The sequence below is a fragment of the Pleurodeles waltl genome, chromosome 11, assembly GCF_031143425.1.
Source record: "Pleurodeles waltl isolate 20211129_DDA chromosome 11, aPleWal1.hap1.20221129, whole genome shotgun sequence".
Classification (NCBI taxonomy): Eukaryota; Metazoa; Chordata; class Amphibia; order Caudata; family Salamandridae; genus Pleurodeles; species Pleurodeles waltl.
Genome location: NC_090450.1, coordinates 680,628,883 through 680,644,044, shown reverse-complemented (window position 1 = coordinate 680,644,044; position 15,162 = coordinate 680,628,883). Strand labels below are relative to the sequence as shown.

Here is a 15,162-nt window from a genome sequence, read left to right as displayed (position 1 = left end):
AAGCAGAAATATGGTTAGCTTTTCCTATGCAGTACGGATGCTGTTTACTTCTACAGTGCAGACCACTAGTTTTACGCCTAGAAAAACAGCCACCACAATCCATGTAGCTATTCAATATTACCCTACGCTTCTGAGCTGGAAGGCCTTCTCCCTCACAACGTACAGCAATACCACAACCTACATGAATGCTTCCATTCTACCACCACAGCGTGGACAAATGCCTCAGAAATAATAGTGTGAATTAGTTAATGCGTCTGTTACATCGGTAGTGAGGGTGTGGACAGCAGGACCTTTACACATTCACACCACAATCAACAAAAACTCAGCTCACTCTAGGTCATTAACGGCAGACATCAAAATTACAAGTCAATGGCCTCTTCTGAACGCAATTTCAGTAGGGAACATCTGGACAGTAGTAAAACTATACCTGGGTATTAAAATCTCCAGGATTGCCTCAGCATGGTCCACTGTGAGGAAAAGGATACATTGTAACAAGATGTCACTGACACTACAGGGGAATAGGTGATTCTTAACCCAGGTTAGCTGAAGGGGAAGGGTTTCAGCTTGTTGGACCGTGTCATAGATGCAGGGAACATCTCAGCTGCAGGGTTCACTTTACAATGAGAACCTATTCTAACTGTACTCCTCACTGCAGCTATTGTTGAAGAAGAGAAAAAATATCTGTTTGTGGGTTAGGACGGGATACGATACTCGACTGAACTAGCCTCCGGCTGTAGAGGCACGATGCGGGCGACTGAAACTGTACATCGCAATAGCTGTCAGATTTACTTCATCTCACAGTGACGCCATATTTAACACATGAAAGGCCACCGCCCTGTGGACTTGCCAAACACCCCTCGCTCCTGCCAACAGCTGGATTTTATCCGGGCCTCCATTCTGGAGTGAGAATATTTAACACTGGAGGTGGACCGGCCAAAGAAAACTGCTGCTGGAGAGTGAGAGGCGTCTTTGGACTGTTTCCCCGTGAACTCGAGTCCAAGATGCAGGCAACACCCCAAGGCAACATGGCTCCTCTGGCTGAGACCTGTGCTTTCACAGCTTCTCTCTATCGCTAGATCAAAGGCAGGAGGGCAAACATACATCCTGGTAAGCAGGCACCACCCAAAAGCCATTGGGGCTTGCAGAAAACACCAGTTTTCAAGGATAGTCATTCAAATGCCAGAAACAACAGAGGCATAGAGGCCACAGTCTTGTCCGCAACATCCTTATTCAGATTTTTTTAGGACATTTTCAGCATCACAGACTAGTGTTTGGAGAGATATATGATTTGCTTCCCCAGTATTGTAATGTTCCTGAAACGACTGACAGGACCATCTACTGAGCAATCAGCTGGTTCTGATTAATCAAGACATTTCGATCCACTGTAATATGTGTGTGGGATTCTACTCAGCTAGACGATGTTCTCCTTCTCTTCTGTCTTCAGCTATAACCGCCACTCGTTTGCTCCATGTGGTAAAGCAGCTTAATGAGTGGAACACTCAGCTCCGAAAAAAATCTATGCATAACCTATAATTCTCTGGCTTAAATCCCAGTGGTAATGGTTCATGTCGATAAGCAGGTAATATTGACGAATGTGACATAATTGTATTTATTCTGCAATTAGCAAAAACAATTTAGTTTGTGGAGTGTGCTATGTTTCTTAAGCAATATTGTCCTCGGCTCAGAGTTTATATAGCATTATAATCCGTGGCAGAGAGCTATAATGCATGTTAAAGGCCCTGAAAATCGAATTTTAGGAGTGTGGCACGGGTGAGGGGCTATGAAGAGGGGAAGGACCTTTAACAACTGGTAAAGCCCGAGCCACAAGGGTTAAAATGCTATTAGAACGTTCTACCTAAAGCAGGTTAAAAGGTTTTAAATTAGAAAGGGAGAAGCAGAAAGGCAAATATTGGGGTTCTGGAGTAGAAATTCTGCACCACCAGCCATTACTGACCCCAAGCCACTACATTGTCTTCAAAGGACCTCCTAGCATTCCAGTGTTCTAGTAGTGGTTAATACCGCATCATGAAACTGTTAATCCTTGAAAGCATGTTTCCAATACATTCAATTATAGATGAGGAACTAAATAACAGGGATGTTTCTCACTTAGGGACTCTGAGTGACAGCAAATAGATAATGAGTGTGAAGCTCTAGTTGTCTTTAATGTCACTCAGAAGCCTGACCTGAAAAGCACCTCCTTTTACCCACAGCTGTGCATCTATATTTTTTGCTATTTATACTATGTATGGCACTTCATTACATCTGCCCCTGTGTAGGGGTAGAGTCGTCATTGGGAACCAACATAAAATGGTTTCCCTTGAGCTGCCCCTACCAGTATTACACCTGGTGCCCTGCCGTCAGGCCCCCACCACTCTCTGGCCATGCCTTCCCTCTCCCACCTCTTACAAAATACATTTTGACTACAAAACCCTTTCATTCCACTTTCAGCATTACTCTCTTTTCCATTCATTTGCACTGAAAGTATGTGTGCTGGGGTGCTTCAGCACTCCTAAAACTACCATCATGGAGTCCTCAAAGTGAACGAGCAATAGAGGTGCCTTTAAATGTTGTTTTCGTTTTGTCACATTTGCTGTGCCTTCAAAGAAAGTGATCAAATGTGAGGCTATTTCAAATGTCAGTAGGTTATTCTTTTAACTTGGAGATTGGCCTTCACATTTCTTTCACATACTGCAAAGATAGAGGATTTTGTAACACCAGCTATTTGGCAATCTTACTGGGGGCCGGGAGTATGAAAGGAAAGGCTGTCAGATATCAGTGTTTTTCTAACACAATATCCTTTTAATACATTTAAAGAATTGTACACATATATAAAACTATATGAACAGTTATAAAAGCACAAATTAAGCACTTTCTTTTGTAATTCTGATGTGTGATGGAAAAAAAAAGATTTTAATAGGCTCATAACAAATCAAGACACGTCACTTAGTGACGTGCAAATGATAAACATTTGCTAAAAACCCAATTACCACACATTAACGTTCGTTGGGTATATAGTTTTATCAGTAAAACTGCATGTCACTGCCACTTTTGTGGCCATGTTAAAGGGAAATGAGTTGCCTGTAAATGGACAGTGCTCTATCACACCATGCTTAAGTAATATATTTTGCTAGAGTGTGCTCCAAAAGGCCCTAGTTGCTAGATACCACACCCTTAGCACTCTCCTGCTGAATGGGTGTGGTTTATTTGCTGTACTTGTTCTTTGTGTGAGGCTTGGATATTTGACAATCCCTATGATATCAGTGATGTAAAATTGATGGCAGCACCCCCACTCTGAAAACTGTTCCAGTAACACTGTCTCCCTCTCAGAATTAAAAAAAAAAAACCTTTACCCCTGCTCAATTAAAGTATAACATTTTTTAAAAACACTGTTGTCCTGCCCTCTATCATTTGGACTCTCAGTATAATTCCTGTCCCTCCCAATGGGCAATATTTTCCCACCCATGAGGTCATAGCTGTAGAAAATATGTTTTGTGTTCCACTGTTATGAATAATCAACTTCAGAACCCAATCGTCAGACTACCTTCTATGAGAGGCATTCAGAACAAAAGTATTAGAGCTCATGCGCATCATTTCCCCAAAAGCACACAAATGGACAAGCTCACTGTTCCATTTAACTTCGTTAGTGCTTATGTGAAAGTTGCCAAATTAGGGGCTCTGTAGACTAAAGTCCTTCACAACAGTGAGAATAACTGCAAATATCCCATCCAAACGTTAGGATGGCGAGAAACTGCCTTTGGGGGGTGAAAAGGCTGTTAAGAAGTTGCAACTAATGCATCTTCACATGTATTACTCATGAAGGTACACTGACATGTTGATGTGTATTAATCAATCAATCAAAACATTTATATAGCGCGCTACTTACCCGTGAGGGTCTCAAGGTGCTCGGGGGGAGGAGTGTTACTGTTCGAACAGCCACGTCTTGAGGTTTTTTCTGAAGAGCAGGAGGTCCTGGGTCTTGTGGAGGTTGGTGGCGAGGGAGTTCCAGGCCTTGGAGGCGAGGTAGGAGAAGGATCTGCTTCCTATGGTGGCGCATTGGATGCGGGGGACTGTGGGGAATGCGAGGTCGGCAAAGCGGAGGTGGCGAGTGGGAGTGTGGAAGTTCACTCTTTCGTTGAGGTAGGTTGGTCCGGTGTTGTGGAGGGATTTGGGTGCGTGGATGAGGATTTTGAAGGTGATCCTCTTGTCGATGGGGACCCAGTGAAGGGATTTCAGGTATGAGGAGATGTGTTCATGGCGAGGGAGGTCCAGGATGAGGTGGGCGGCTGTGTTCTGGATTCTCTGGAGTTTGCGTTTGAGTGTGGTGCCGGCGTAGAGGGCGTTTCCGTAGTCCAGCCTGCTGCTGATGAGTGCATGGGTGATGGTCTTTTTGGTCTCTATGGGAATCCATTTGAAGGTTTTTCGCAGCATGCGGAGTGTGTTAAAAAAGGAGGAGGTGACGGCGTTGATTTGCTGGGTCATGGAGAGGGAGGGTTCCAGGATGATGCCGAGGTTGCGTGCGTTGTTTGCGGGGGTAGGTGCGGGGCCTAAGGCGGTGAGCCACCAGGAGTCGTCCCATATGGTTTTGTTGGGGCCGAAAATTATTATTTCGGTTTTGTTGGAGTTGAGCTTGAGGTGGTTTGCTGTCATCCATGTGGCGGTGTCAAGGAGTGCAGCGTGGAGGTTGGTTTTGGTGGTGGTAGGGTTACAGGTGAGGGAGATGATGAGTTGGGTGTCGTCTGCGTAGGATATGATGGTGATTCCGTGTGGTCGGAGGATGTTGGCGAGTGGGGTCATGTAAATGTTGATAAGGGTAGGGCTGAGGGAGGACCCTTGGGGGACTCCGCAGATGATTTTGGTGGCTGTGGAGTGGAAGGGAGGGAGGCAGACTTTTGGGGTTCTTTCAGTGAGGAAGGAGGTGAGCCAGTCGAGGGCTTTGTGTCGAATCCCTGCATTGTGGAGACGTGTGTGGAGTGTATGATGGCAGACAGTGTCAAAGGCAAAAGAGAGGTCCAGGAGGATGAGTGCAACGGTCTCGTATTAGGTATCAGTGTTCGAGACAGGGCTGTCACAAGGGGAGGACAACTGTGGATCTGAGGTTTGCATTTTTAAGGGCAGCACGCCTGCTACAAAATTAATTTACTCATAATAAAGAAAAGCAGGCGCTCCCTGCTCATTCATGTTGAGCAGCTAACACAGACTCACCACTAGGTGGCAACAAGTGTTTTTTTCTTTAACCCCTTCTGTGCCCTGGATGAGGTGGTCTTGTCCTCGAGACCACCTCATCCTGCTATAGGCCCCCGATAGCCAGGCACCCCCCGTCCCCTGCGCAAGGATGGAAGGGGAATCGCTTCCGCTTCCACCCCCTCGCCCCGTGACTCCCCCGTGGCATCTAATGATGATTGCGCACTGACCTCATCAGAGGCCTTCCCCTAGGCGCTGGAAGCTCAGCTTCCAGCGCCGATCGGAGGAGACATGCAAAAGCATGTCTCCTCCGATCACGTGCTGGGGGCAGAGAAGCCTGAAAGGAGAGGAAAGGCCTTTTTTTTTTCTTGGGCAAGGGCTGCTCCCCAGGGGGGCAATTTATTTCTAGGCCATTTCTGCCCCCCCTAGGGCAGATCGGCCAAATATTATTAGGCTGATCTGCCCCAGGGGGGCCAGAAATCCACTAGACACCAGAGATATTTGAATTTTTTGTTTTTTTTCCATTTTTTAATGTTTGGGGAGCAACCCCTTGGGGAAGGGTCGCTCCCGGGGGAGATTATTATTAGGCCACTTCTGCCCCCCCTGGGGGCAGATCGGCCTTGCGATCTGCCCGCGGGGGGGGGCAGAAACCACTAGACACCAGGGATTTTTTTGGGGGGGGCTATTTCAAATAAGGGGAGTGCTCCTCAGGGGGGCAAATTATTTCTAGGCCATTTCTGCCCCCCCGGGTGCAGATCGGCCTAATATTATTAAGCCGATCTGCCCCCAGGGGGGGCAGAAACCACTAGACACCAGGGATTTTTTTTCGTACTTACGCATAAGGGGAGCAGCCCCTTGGGCAAGGGCCGTTCCCCAGGGGGGCAAATGATTTTTAGGCTATTTCTGCCCCCCTGGGGGCAGATCGGCCTAAAATGATTAGGTCGATCTGCCCCCAGGGGGCGCAGAAAACCACTAGGCACCAGGGATAATTTGTTTTTTGTTTACTTTTATGTTTTTATGTTTGGGGAGCGATCCCCTAGGCAAGGGTCGCTCCCGGGAGAGGGGGGGCAAAATATTATTAGGCCATTTCTGCCCCCTCATGGGCGGGGAAATATTGCCCATTGGGTGCAGATCAGCCTATTTTTGATCGCCCAATCCGCCCTAAAGGGGGCAGAAACCCCTAGACACCATGGATTGGTGTTTCTGTGTGTGTTTTGTTTGGAGGGGGCAGCCCCTTGGGCAAGGGTCGCTCCCCATGGGGGCACATTACTGTTGGCCATAACTGCCCCCCTTGGGAGCAGATTGGCCTATTTTTGGAAGGCCCATCTGCCCCCAAGGGGGCAGAAAGCCCACCAGAGACCAGGGAAGATTTCTTTCCAAAATAAGAGGTGGCCATACCCCCACCCTGAATAAATGGGGCCAAAGTTGTTCTGCCCACCAGTGGCAGATTGGACAATTACCCCTGATCCACACCCCGGGGGACAGAAAGTCAACTAGATGCCAGGGGACAAAAAAAAAAGAAGAAAATAGTGGGGTGGTGGCTACCAACCAGCATGGGGCTGGTTATGCCCCCACCCGAACTGAAGGGGATAACAGTCTTTCAGCTCTCCCACGCACACTAAAACATCTTATCCCATGGCAAGCAAGAGGACATTTGATTATTTTTGGTTTTTGTTTTACATTTGGGCCATGGGAGCTTGGTAACTCTCAAAATCATCCCACTTGGTATGGTGAGGGCTGCACTTTTTTTAACTTTGGGACGCTGCCATGTAGAAAAATCCACAAGACCTCGACACATCTGAAAACTAAACATCTAGTTGATTCCAGGGTGGTGTGCTTCACATGCACCCGCACCATTTCCTTACCCACAATGCCCTGCAAACCTGCAACTTTGCTGGAAAGCACACATTTGTCCCACATTTTTCTGATGGAACCTTCCGGAATCTGCAGGAATCCACAAAATTCCTACCACCCAACATTGTCTCATCTATACCGATAAAATTTATGCTGCACTTGTTAGCCTAAAAATGTTTTATTTCAAACTGCCCTTTTGGACCCGCTTTGGTTCCTCCTCAATTTCGACGTGTTTTTGGCTCTTCCCTGTCACAAACACTTGGCCCACCTACACAAGTGAGGTATCATTTTTACCGGGAGACTGAGGGGAACGTTGGGTGGTAGGAAATTTGTCCCGGTGCAGTGACCCTACACATAAATGTGGGAAAATTTGATTTTTTATCTAAATGAGGTTTGCTGCGGATTCTGGGAAAGAAAACATTGGGGGATCCACGCAAGTCACACCTCTCTGGACTACCTCAGGTGTCTAGTTTTCAGAAATGTCTGGGTTTGGTAGGTTTCCCTAGATGGCTGCTGAGCCCAGGACCAAAAACGCAGGTGCCCCACGCAAAAACAGGTAGTTTTCTAATTGACAATTTTGATGTGTCCAGATAGTGTCTTGGGGCATTTCCTGTTGCGGGCACAAGGCCTACCCACACAAGTGAGGTACCATTTTTATCGAGAGATTTGGGGGAACGCTGGGTGGAAGGAAATTTGTGGTTCCTCTCAGATTCCAGAACTTTCTGTCACCGAAATGTGAGGAAAAAGTGTTGTTTTAGCCAAAATTTGAGGTTTGCAAAGGATTCTGGGTTACAGAATCTGGTGAGAGCCCCACAAGTCACCCCGTCTTGGATTTCCCTAGGTTTCTAGTTTTCAGAAATGCACAGGTTTGGTAGGTTTCCCTAGGTGCCGGCTGAGCTAGAGGCCAAAATCCACAGGTAGGCACTTTGCAAAAAACAGCTCTGTTTTCTTTGGGAAAATGTGATGTGTCCACTTTGTGTTTTGGGGCATTTCCTGTTGTGGGCACTAGGCCTACCCACACAAGTGAGGTACCATTTTTATCGGGAGACTTGGGGGAACGCTTGGTGGAAAATTTGTGGCTTCTCTCAGATTCCAGAACTTTCTGTCACCGAAATGTGAGAAAAAAGGGTTTTTTTAGCCAAATTTTGAGGTTTGCTACGGATTCTGGGTAACAGAACCTGGTGAGAGCCCCACAAGTCACCCCGTCTTGGATTCACCTAGGTTTCTAGTTTTCAAAAATGCACAGGTTTGGTAGGTTTCCCTAGGTGCCGGCTGAGCTAGAGGCCAAAATCCACAGGTAGGCACTTTGCAAAAAACAGCTCTGTTTTCTTTGGGAAAATGTGATGTGTCCACTTTGTGTTTTGGGGCATTTCCTGTCGTGGGCGCTAGGCCTACCTACACAAGTGAGGTACCAATTTTATCAGGAAACTTGGGGGAACATAGAATAGCAAAACAAGTGTTATTGCCCCTTGTCTTTCTCTACAATTTTTCCTTCCAAATATAAGACAGTGTGTAAAAAGACATCTATTTGGAAAATGCCCTGTAGTTCACATGCTAATATGGGCACTCCAGAATTCAGAGATGTGCAAATAACCACTGCTCCTCAACACCTTATCTTGTGCCCATTTTGGAAATACAAAGGTTTTCTTGATACCTATTTTTCACTCTTTATACTTCAGCAAATGAATTGCTGTATACACGTTATAGAAAGAAAACCCACAGCAAGGTGCAGCTCATTTATTTGCTCTGGGTACCTAGGGTTCTTGAGGAACCTACAAGGCCTATATATCCCCGCAATCAGAAGAGTCCAGCAGACGTAACAGTATATTGCTTTCAAAAATCTGACATAGCAGGAAAAAGTTACAGAGTAAAATGTAGAGAAAAATTGCTGTTTTTTTACCTCAATTTCAATATTTTTTTATTTCAGTTGTTATTTTCTGTAGGAAACCCTTGTAGGATCTACACAAATTACCCATCGCTGAATTCAGAATTCTGTCTACGTTTCAGAAATGTTTAGGTTTCTGGGATCCAGCATTGGTTTCACACCCATTTCTGTCACTGGCTGGAAGGAGGCTGAAAGCACAAAAAATCGTAAAAATGGGGTATGTCCCAGTAAAATGCCAAAATTGTGTTGAAAAATTGGGTTTTCTGATTCAAGTCTGCCTGTTCCTGAAAGCTGGGAAGCTGGTGATTTTAGCACTGCAAACCCTTTGTTGATGCCAATTTCAGGAAAAAAAACACAAGCCTTCTTCTGCAGCCCTTTTTTCCTATTGTTTTTTAAAAAAACGAAATTTCCACTGTATTTTGGCTATTTTCTTGGCCTCCTTTAGGGGAACCCACAAAGTCTGGGTACCTCTAGAATCCCTAGGATGTTGGAAAAATAGGACGCAAAGTTGGTGTGGGTAGCTTATGTGAACAAAAAGTTATGAGGGCCTAAGCACGCCCTGCCCCAAATAGCCCAAAAAAAGGCCTGGCACCTGGGGAGGAAAAGGCCTGGCAACGAAGGGGTTAAAGGAGAGCATGTTTTTTCTTTTTACGTATGGAAATCCAGAGTGGAGCCCCAAAAATATTTTGATCTGGGCCCCACAAAAAAAAAGTCTGACATGCGTGGCTATAAGCAAAGGAATTCAGCACAGTTCTTTAAGTTTCTTACAGCAATTTCACCCATTTAACTCTCCATGCGTCCAATCTGCACAGCCATTGGGCTGCAGTTATGACTGCACGAGTGACTCTACATAGGCCTAATTTCAATTTTTTATGTGTTTAAAATTAAAAAATGATGAAATACTGATGCACACAGATTGTTTTCTGGGTGTATGTTTGTAAAATCAGTCAAAACAAAAACATGGGAGCTTTAGTTATAAGAAAGAACAAACCGGAAGTGCATGCTTTATGTAAACAAACAAGCTTAACTCTACTCTAATTTGCAAACACCAAAATGGAGGCTTCCTGCTTAGGAGTGATATCGGTAATCAGGATCTAGGATTAAATGACAAGAGTATTTGAATGACTGCAGAACCAGGCTTCCAAGAAGGACATTCACATTTTTTACACATTGCATGCCACCAGTCAGCACAGCCATTGGCCTGAAAGGTTAGTGACAGATCCAGTGGATTGACCGATTGTTCACGTTTTCCATTTTATAAATAAGTACCGACAGAGAAATAGACAGTTTTGCTTCCAAGTGGTTTAAAAACATTGACAAAGGAAAACTGAGAACCTTTACTATAATGTAACTCAAATCCATAAAATATTATAGTTATGTAATAATGAAATATTTATTGAACTATAAACCAATGTGAAAGGACATCCCTCTCAATAGGAACCATCATGAATTGCCCAATAAATAGCACATTTTCTGGCTTTGAGGTACATTTATGACCATGTAAGCCTATGAGGTATAGAATAGAACAGTCCAGAACACTTACATCGTGCATTGGCAAGGTATAATGAACAAAAGTGGAAAACAGCCCTCCTCAAATCTTTCCTACTAATTTAGATATATTCAGCTTAGTAAACCTCTGCACACATGCATGATGGCATCTCTGATACCACAGGAAGCAGACACACTTCTGAGCAGGACTTATATATAAGTTTGGTGATTCGAGTAGCAGTGCAGATCATACCAGTGTCGTTAGATTGGCATGAGCTAGAATTAGACTTACCACAGTGCAGCACAGAGGCCAAAACCACCAGAGGAGCGCCAGAATCAGCAGCAGGAAGAGGATTAGGAGGGAGATGGCCAGGATGGTTCCATCAGACTGTAAGAGGAAGTATAGATCAGTTATCCATTACAGAGAGCTCAGGTATCTATATAAAGTCCAATTCTTGAAGAGGTTGTATATCTGTTAGACCTAAAAATAAAATTAGATTAAAAAACAAACAAAAAACGCAAAACCCATACATTTTTAGGTAAAAAAACTAAGGAAAATGTGGATTTTGTGATAAGGAAAATCACATTCCTACCTCAAGATGAACTGAAGGGAATTCTTTGCAGAATTCTAAGTAGTTCTTCACAGATGTTGATTAAAAAAATATGAAGAAATTTATCAAGCATTGCTTCCTAGCTCAAAACTGATCTGGATTTCAGAAATGTGGTTTATGTTCAGCCATCTAAATAAACTTTGTGATTTTATGTTATTATTTTTTTCAAAGTTTGGTTTGGCCCAATGTGACCAATCAGAAAGTTGCTGTTCCAGAAATCATGGTCAAACCTGATCTAGTGTTACTCATCATGCCGTTATATGATAGTAATCATGTTCTTACGAGTCAATATTGGTGACCGAGACCAATCCCCCGTCATGTGGCAACAGTGAGAGTAATCTTATCTAACCTGGACTCTTTTATTGGCCATTAATCATGACATAAATGATTACTAATTGCCACAGCTAAACCCAGGGCCACTGGAAGTATGGGGTTTTGGGACCATGGCATTTTCTGCATAAGTATAGATTTTACACATTTGCCACCTCTCCATCATCTGCTGTATAATTTTCAGACAGTAACAAATATAAAAAGTGTCTAGCTCAAACGGATCAAAAGTTACTAAAAAGGCAGCAACATGTGTTGCTGTGTAGTGAAAGGCACTTTGCAAAAGTTCACTGGTCCCATTTATGTTGCTTATTTTGTATTTGATTGTTAAACTCGTACTAATGAGGTTAAACATTTTCCCAATGTTAACTTAAAAAACAAGCAAGTACTACTCTCTCGAAGTGTGGAGCATTACATCGCATATTTTGCCTTTGCAGAGGCATTTGTGTGCATAATTTATATGAATTAGATTATTTGAATAAACTTTACACATGATTTGAAGGGGCCAAGACCTGGGTCGGGTCCTTTTAAATTCTAACAGTTTTTCTTTCTTGCCAGTTTGCTTTTTTAAAGAATGTTTAGTTTGTCTCAGCTTGCATAGACTTATTTCCCTTTCTATTGATCTGTGGTATGATTGCATGGACTTCCGTCCAGCATTTTGGCATGCAAGAAATCGTTTAAAGGAAAGCCTTCCATAGCAGCATTCCTGGGTCAGATCGAGGTGTCTGGCACACTTTAGCTTATAGGGGACTTTTCTGTGACTGGGAACCAAAAAGTAGCCCTGGCAAAATGGTCAAACCAGCCCATTCCCTTTGTCCCCTTGTGCAATCTCTCTCATTCCATCTATTCATTCTCTCCCCTTCTCTCCTCTGTCTTCTCCCTCACTTACCTCCCTCTCGGATCGCTTTCTCTCTACTTGTTCCCTCCCCCTCTTTTTCTCTTTCTTATGAAGACACCCTATGCTTGCTGCAGTTAGCCTAAGAGAGCTGGGAAAGTGACAGAGGCTCCAGGAGCGGCCCCAGGATTTCGAAATCGGCCTCCAAGGGCTCTGGCCCACAGGGTAATGGAATAAAAGGCCTGTTCTGCTTTCAACACCTAAGCAGCATCGGGCTAAGCCACTCTATGCTCTGACAAGCTCTAGAAAATGAGTGACTGGGGATACCCTGAAGTTCAAATCATGCACCCGTTCAGCTTTCGATTCTTTTTAGCTATGAGGTGATGGCAGGAATTACCCCATTAGAATGTTTTTTTGTATACATTTCTACTTTTTTGCTCAGTTAGACAAGGCCGGGAGCGCCAGGAATATTCTTGCCTCAGAAAAATTATCCTGGATTTTGCAGTAACCACATTTTATTTTTATTCCGGGACCTGCAACGTATCTGCACGCTATACATATTCCAAAAAACGTCCGGGAATTTATGTGAACGTATAATTTGGCGTCAGAAATCCCTCTTTCCATTTTCTAAGTGGCTGCTCCAAAGTTTAGTAGTGAGGGAGGAAAATACTGTTACAGATCAGGGGATCTGTTTGTCTGAATACTTGAAGCCACAGCTTTTGAGAAGCAGGCCTAAATCTCCTGGCTATCATGGTTCGGCATACCATTAGACTTACCACAAAACCACCACACAAATTCAGGATACTACCACATGAACATGAGAAGAAGCAAGGCGTTGGTTTCCCGCTCACAAAGGTCAAATGTCTCAAAATGTTACATTATAGTTGAAGTAGAGTTAGACTGTTCTCTACCATTGCTGTGCATCGCTTGAGAATTAGAAAAAAAATCTCAGGGGCGTCATTTAATGAGGAAGGACGATCTCTTAAGAAATCCAAAAGAAAATGGTTCACTCCTTGAAGTATTAAATGAAAGTATGGAGCGCATTGCTCTATTGGCTTCAAATGTAGGCATTTTCTAGGATTTTTGAAAGACATTCATCTGGAACAAACTATTACAAAGGGCTGCTAAATAAATGAAAGGATGGCTAAAAATAAGAATACAATCTAGATTTGTTTCAAAAAGATGATCTAACGACTATTTACTGATACCTGCAGCTCACACCTGTAACTAAGGCTGGATGTTATCAAAATAAGAATTACCACAAGGACACTGAGTTCTCAATTTTCTTCTTAAGGCAAAGATATTGAGTCGGCTAGCTGAGACATGGGTAGAATTGCGGTACAATCACCTTGCCAGCTGCAATGTTTAGCAGATACATTTGAAGACGGAATGGATTTTAATTCAGAATGGATTTTAATGTAATCTGCAGATCTCATTAAATAATAGAAAGATATTATGAATAATGTTGGAGGAGATGCCATTGGGTAAAGCACCGGAGGGTGATGGCTCACCGTTGTAATGCTACAAGTGAGCCTAAGGCTGCCACATTCTTGAAGAAAGTGTTCCAAAACATACTAGAGAAAGAGGAGAAAATCCCCTAATTTAACTGAGATTTGGTCATAATCATTCTGTAGGAAAGTGCCCCTTGTTGATATGGTCACCCCCATTTTTCGCCTGGTATTCCATACAATTTTGATTGAAAGTATACTGGGTTCCTGCTAACCAGGTCCCAGTGCAGATCTCTTTCCCTAAAACTGTGCAATTCTTTCCCAATTGGCAATACTTTTGGTCCCTCTGGAAGTCCTTACTAAATGCTACCCCTGGTACCTAGGGCACAGGTACCTAAGAGAGTCCCCAGGGCCCGCAGCATGTATTCTGCCACACTCAGGGACCCCTCACCTAACACATGCAGACTGCTATTACAGGTTGCATGTCTTGGTGCAGCTATAAGTGTAAGCACAACATGCACACAGCCTGTGTGCCATGTCCCCCAACACTGCAAGCAATATATGTAATTCACCCCTAGAGCAGGCCTTACAGTCTTAAGGTAGAATGCATTATATTACATATGAGGACATATATGTAAGAGCAGATATTCCCTTGCTATGGCTTTGCCGATTCTTAGACATACTGAGTGGATAGGGGAGCCATTTTAAGTACATGTGCTGGACACTGTTCAATACGAGTTCCCCAGCTACATAAATGCTTCATTGAAAATAGGGATGTTGGTATCAAACATCTTGTATTAATAAACCCTCACTGGTGCCAGTGATGGATTCATTATTACATACACCCAGAGCGCTCCTTAGAGGGGCCCCTTAAAACCTACCAACTACCAGCTTGCAGACAGACTAGTTTTAGCCAGCCTGCCACCACCAGACATGATTTTGATCCCCTAGGGTGAGAACCTTTGCTATTGGACGATGAGAAACAAAGCCTACTTTGGGAGAGGTGTTTACACACCCCACCCAATAGGATGATATGCAAATCTGCATTCAAAGGCAGGGGACTTCAAAGTAGTGCTTCGCCCTTGGTATGCTTATCTGGCTTCACTCAAAGGAGAGATGCTGACCCCTCCTGCTCCAGGGCCCATTTGGTACCAGGACAAGTTGGAAATTTAGTATTCAGGGAGGTGTGTCCACTCCTCAGGTCAGACCCACCCATAAGGTGATCTGTCTGATGTGGACACAACATTTAGAAATCTGCCATCTTGGTGTTTGCAGAATTAAGAGCTCTGCAACAGGGTTATGCCCACTTCCCACAGGAAGTGGTCATATATGGGGTGTAATGACCCCAGGAGTAAGTAGCCAATTGGCTATATCCTACACACCCTGAAATGCCCCTAAATTCATTATTTAGGAGAGTTCCTGGCACCAGAAAATGAGATTCCTGCTGACCTACGAAGAAGGATACCCAAGAGACGCAAAATCAAATCCCAAGGAAGAAGCACCTGACTTGTCCCAGGCCCTGCTGGCCTATCT

General features: G+C 44.1%; 1 protein-coding gene across 1 annotated transcript in view; it reads right to left on the bottom strand.

Moving 5' to 3' along the window:
- The window catches only part of ANTXR1 (ANTXR cell adhesion molecule 1), a 398,881-nt gene that overhangs the window by 143,277 nt on the left and 240,442 nt on the right, over positions 1-15,162 (bottom strand). Inside the window, exon 13 of the mRNA XM_069214185.1 lies at positions 10,701-10,796. Coding sequence (XP_069070286.1) covers positions 10,701-10,796 — 96 coding nt within the window. The remainder of the gene's footprint in view (positions 1-10,700; positions 10,797-15,162) is intronic.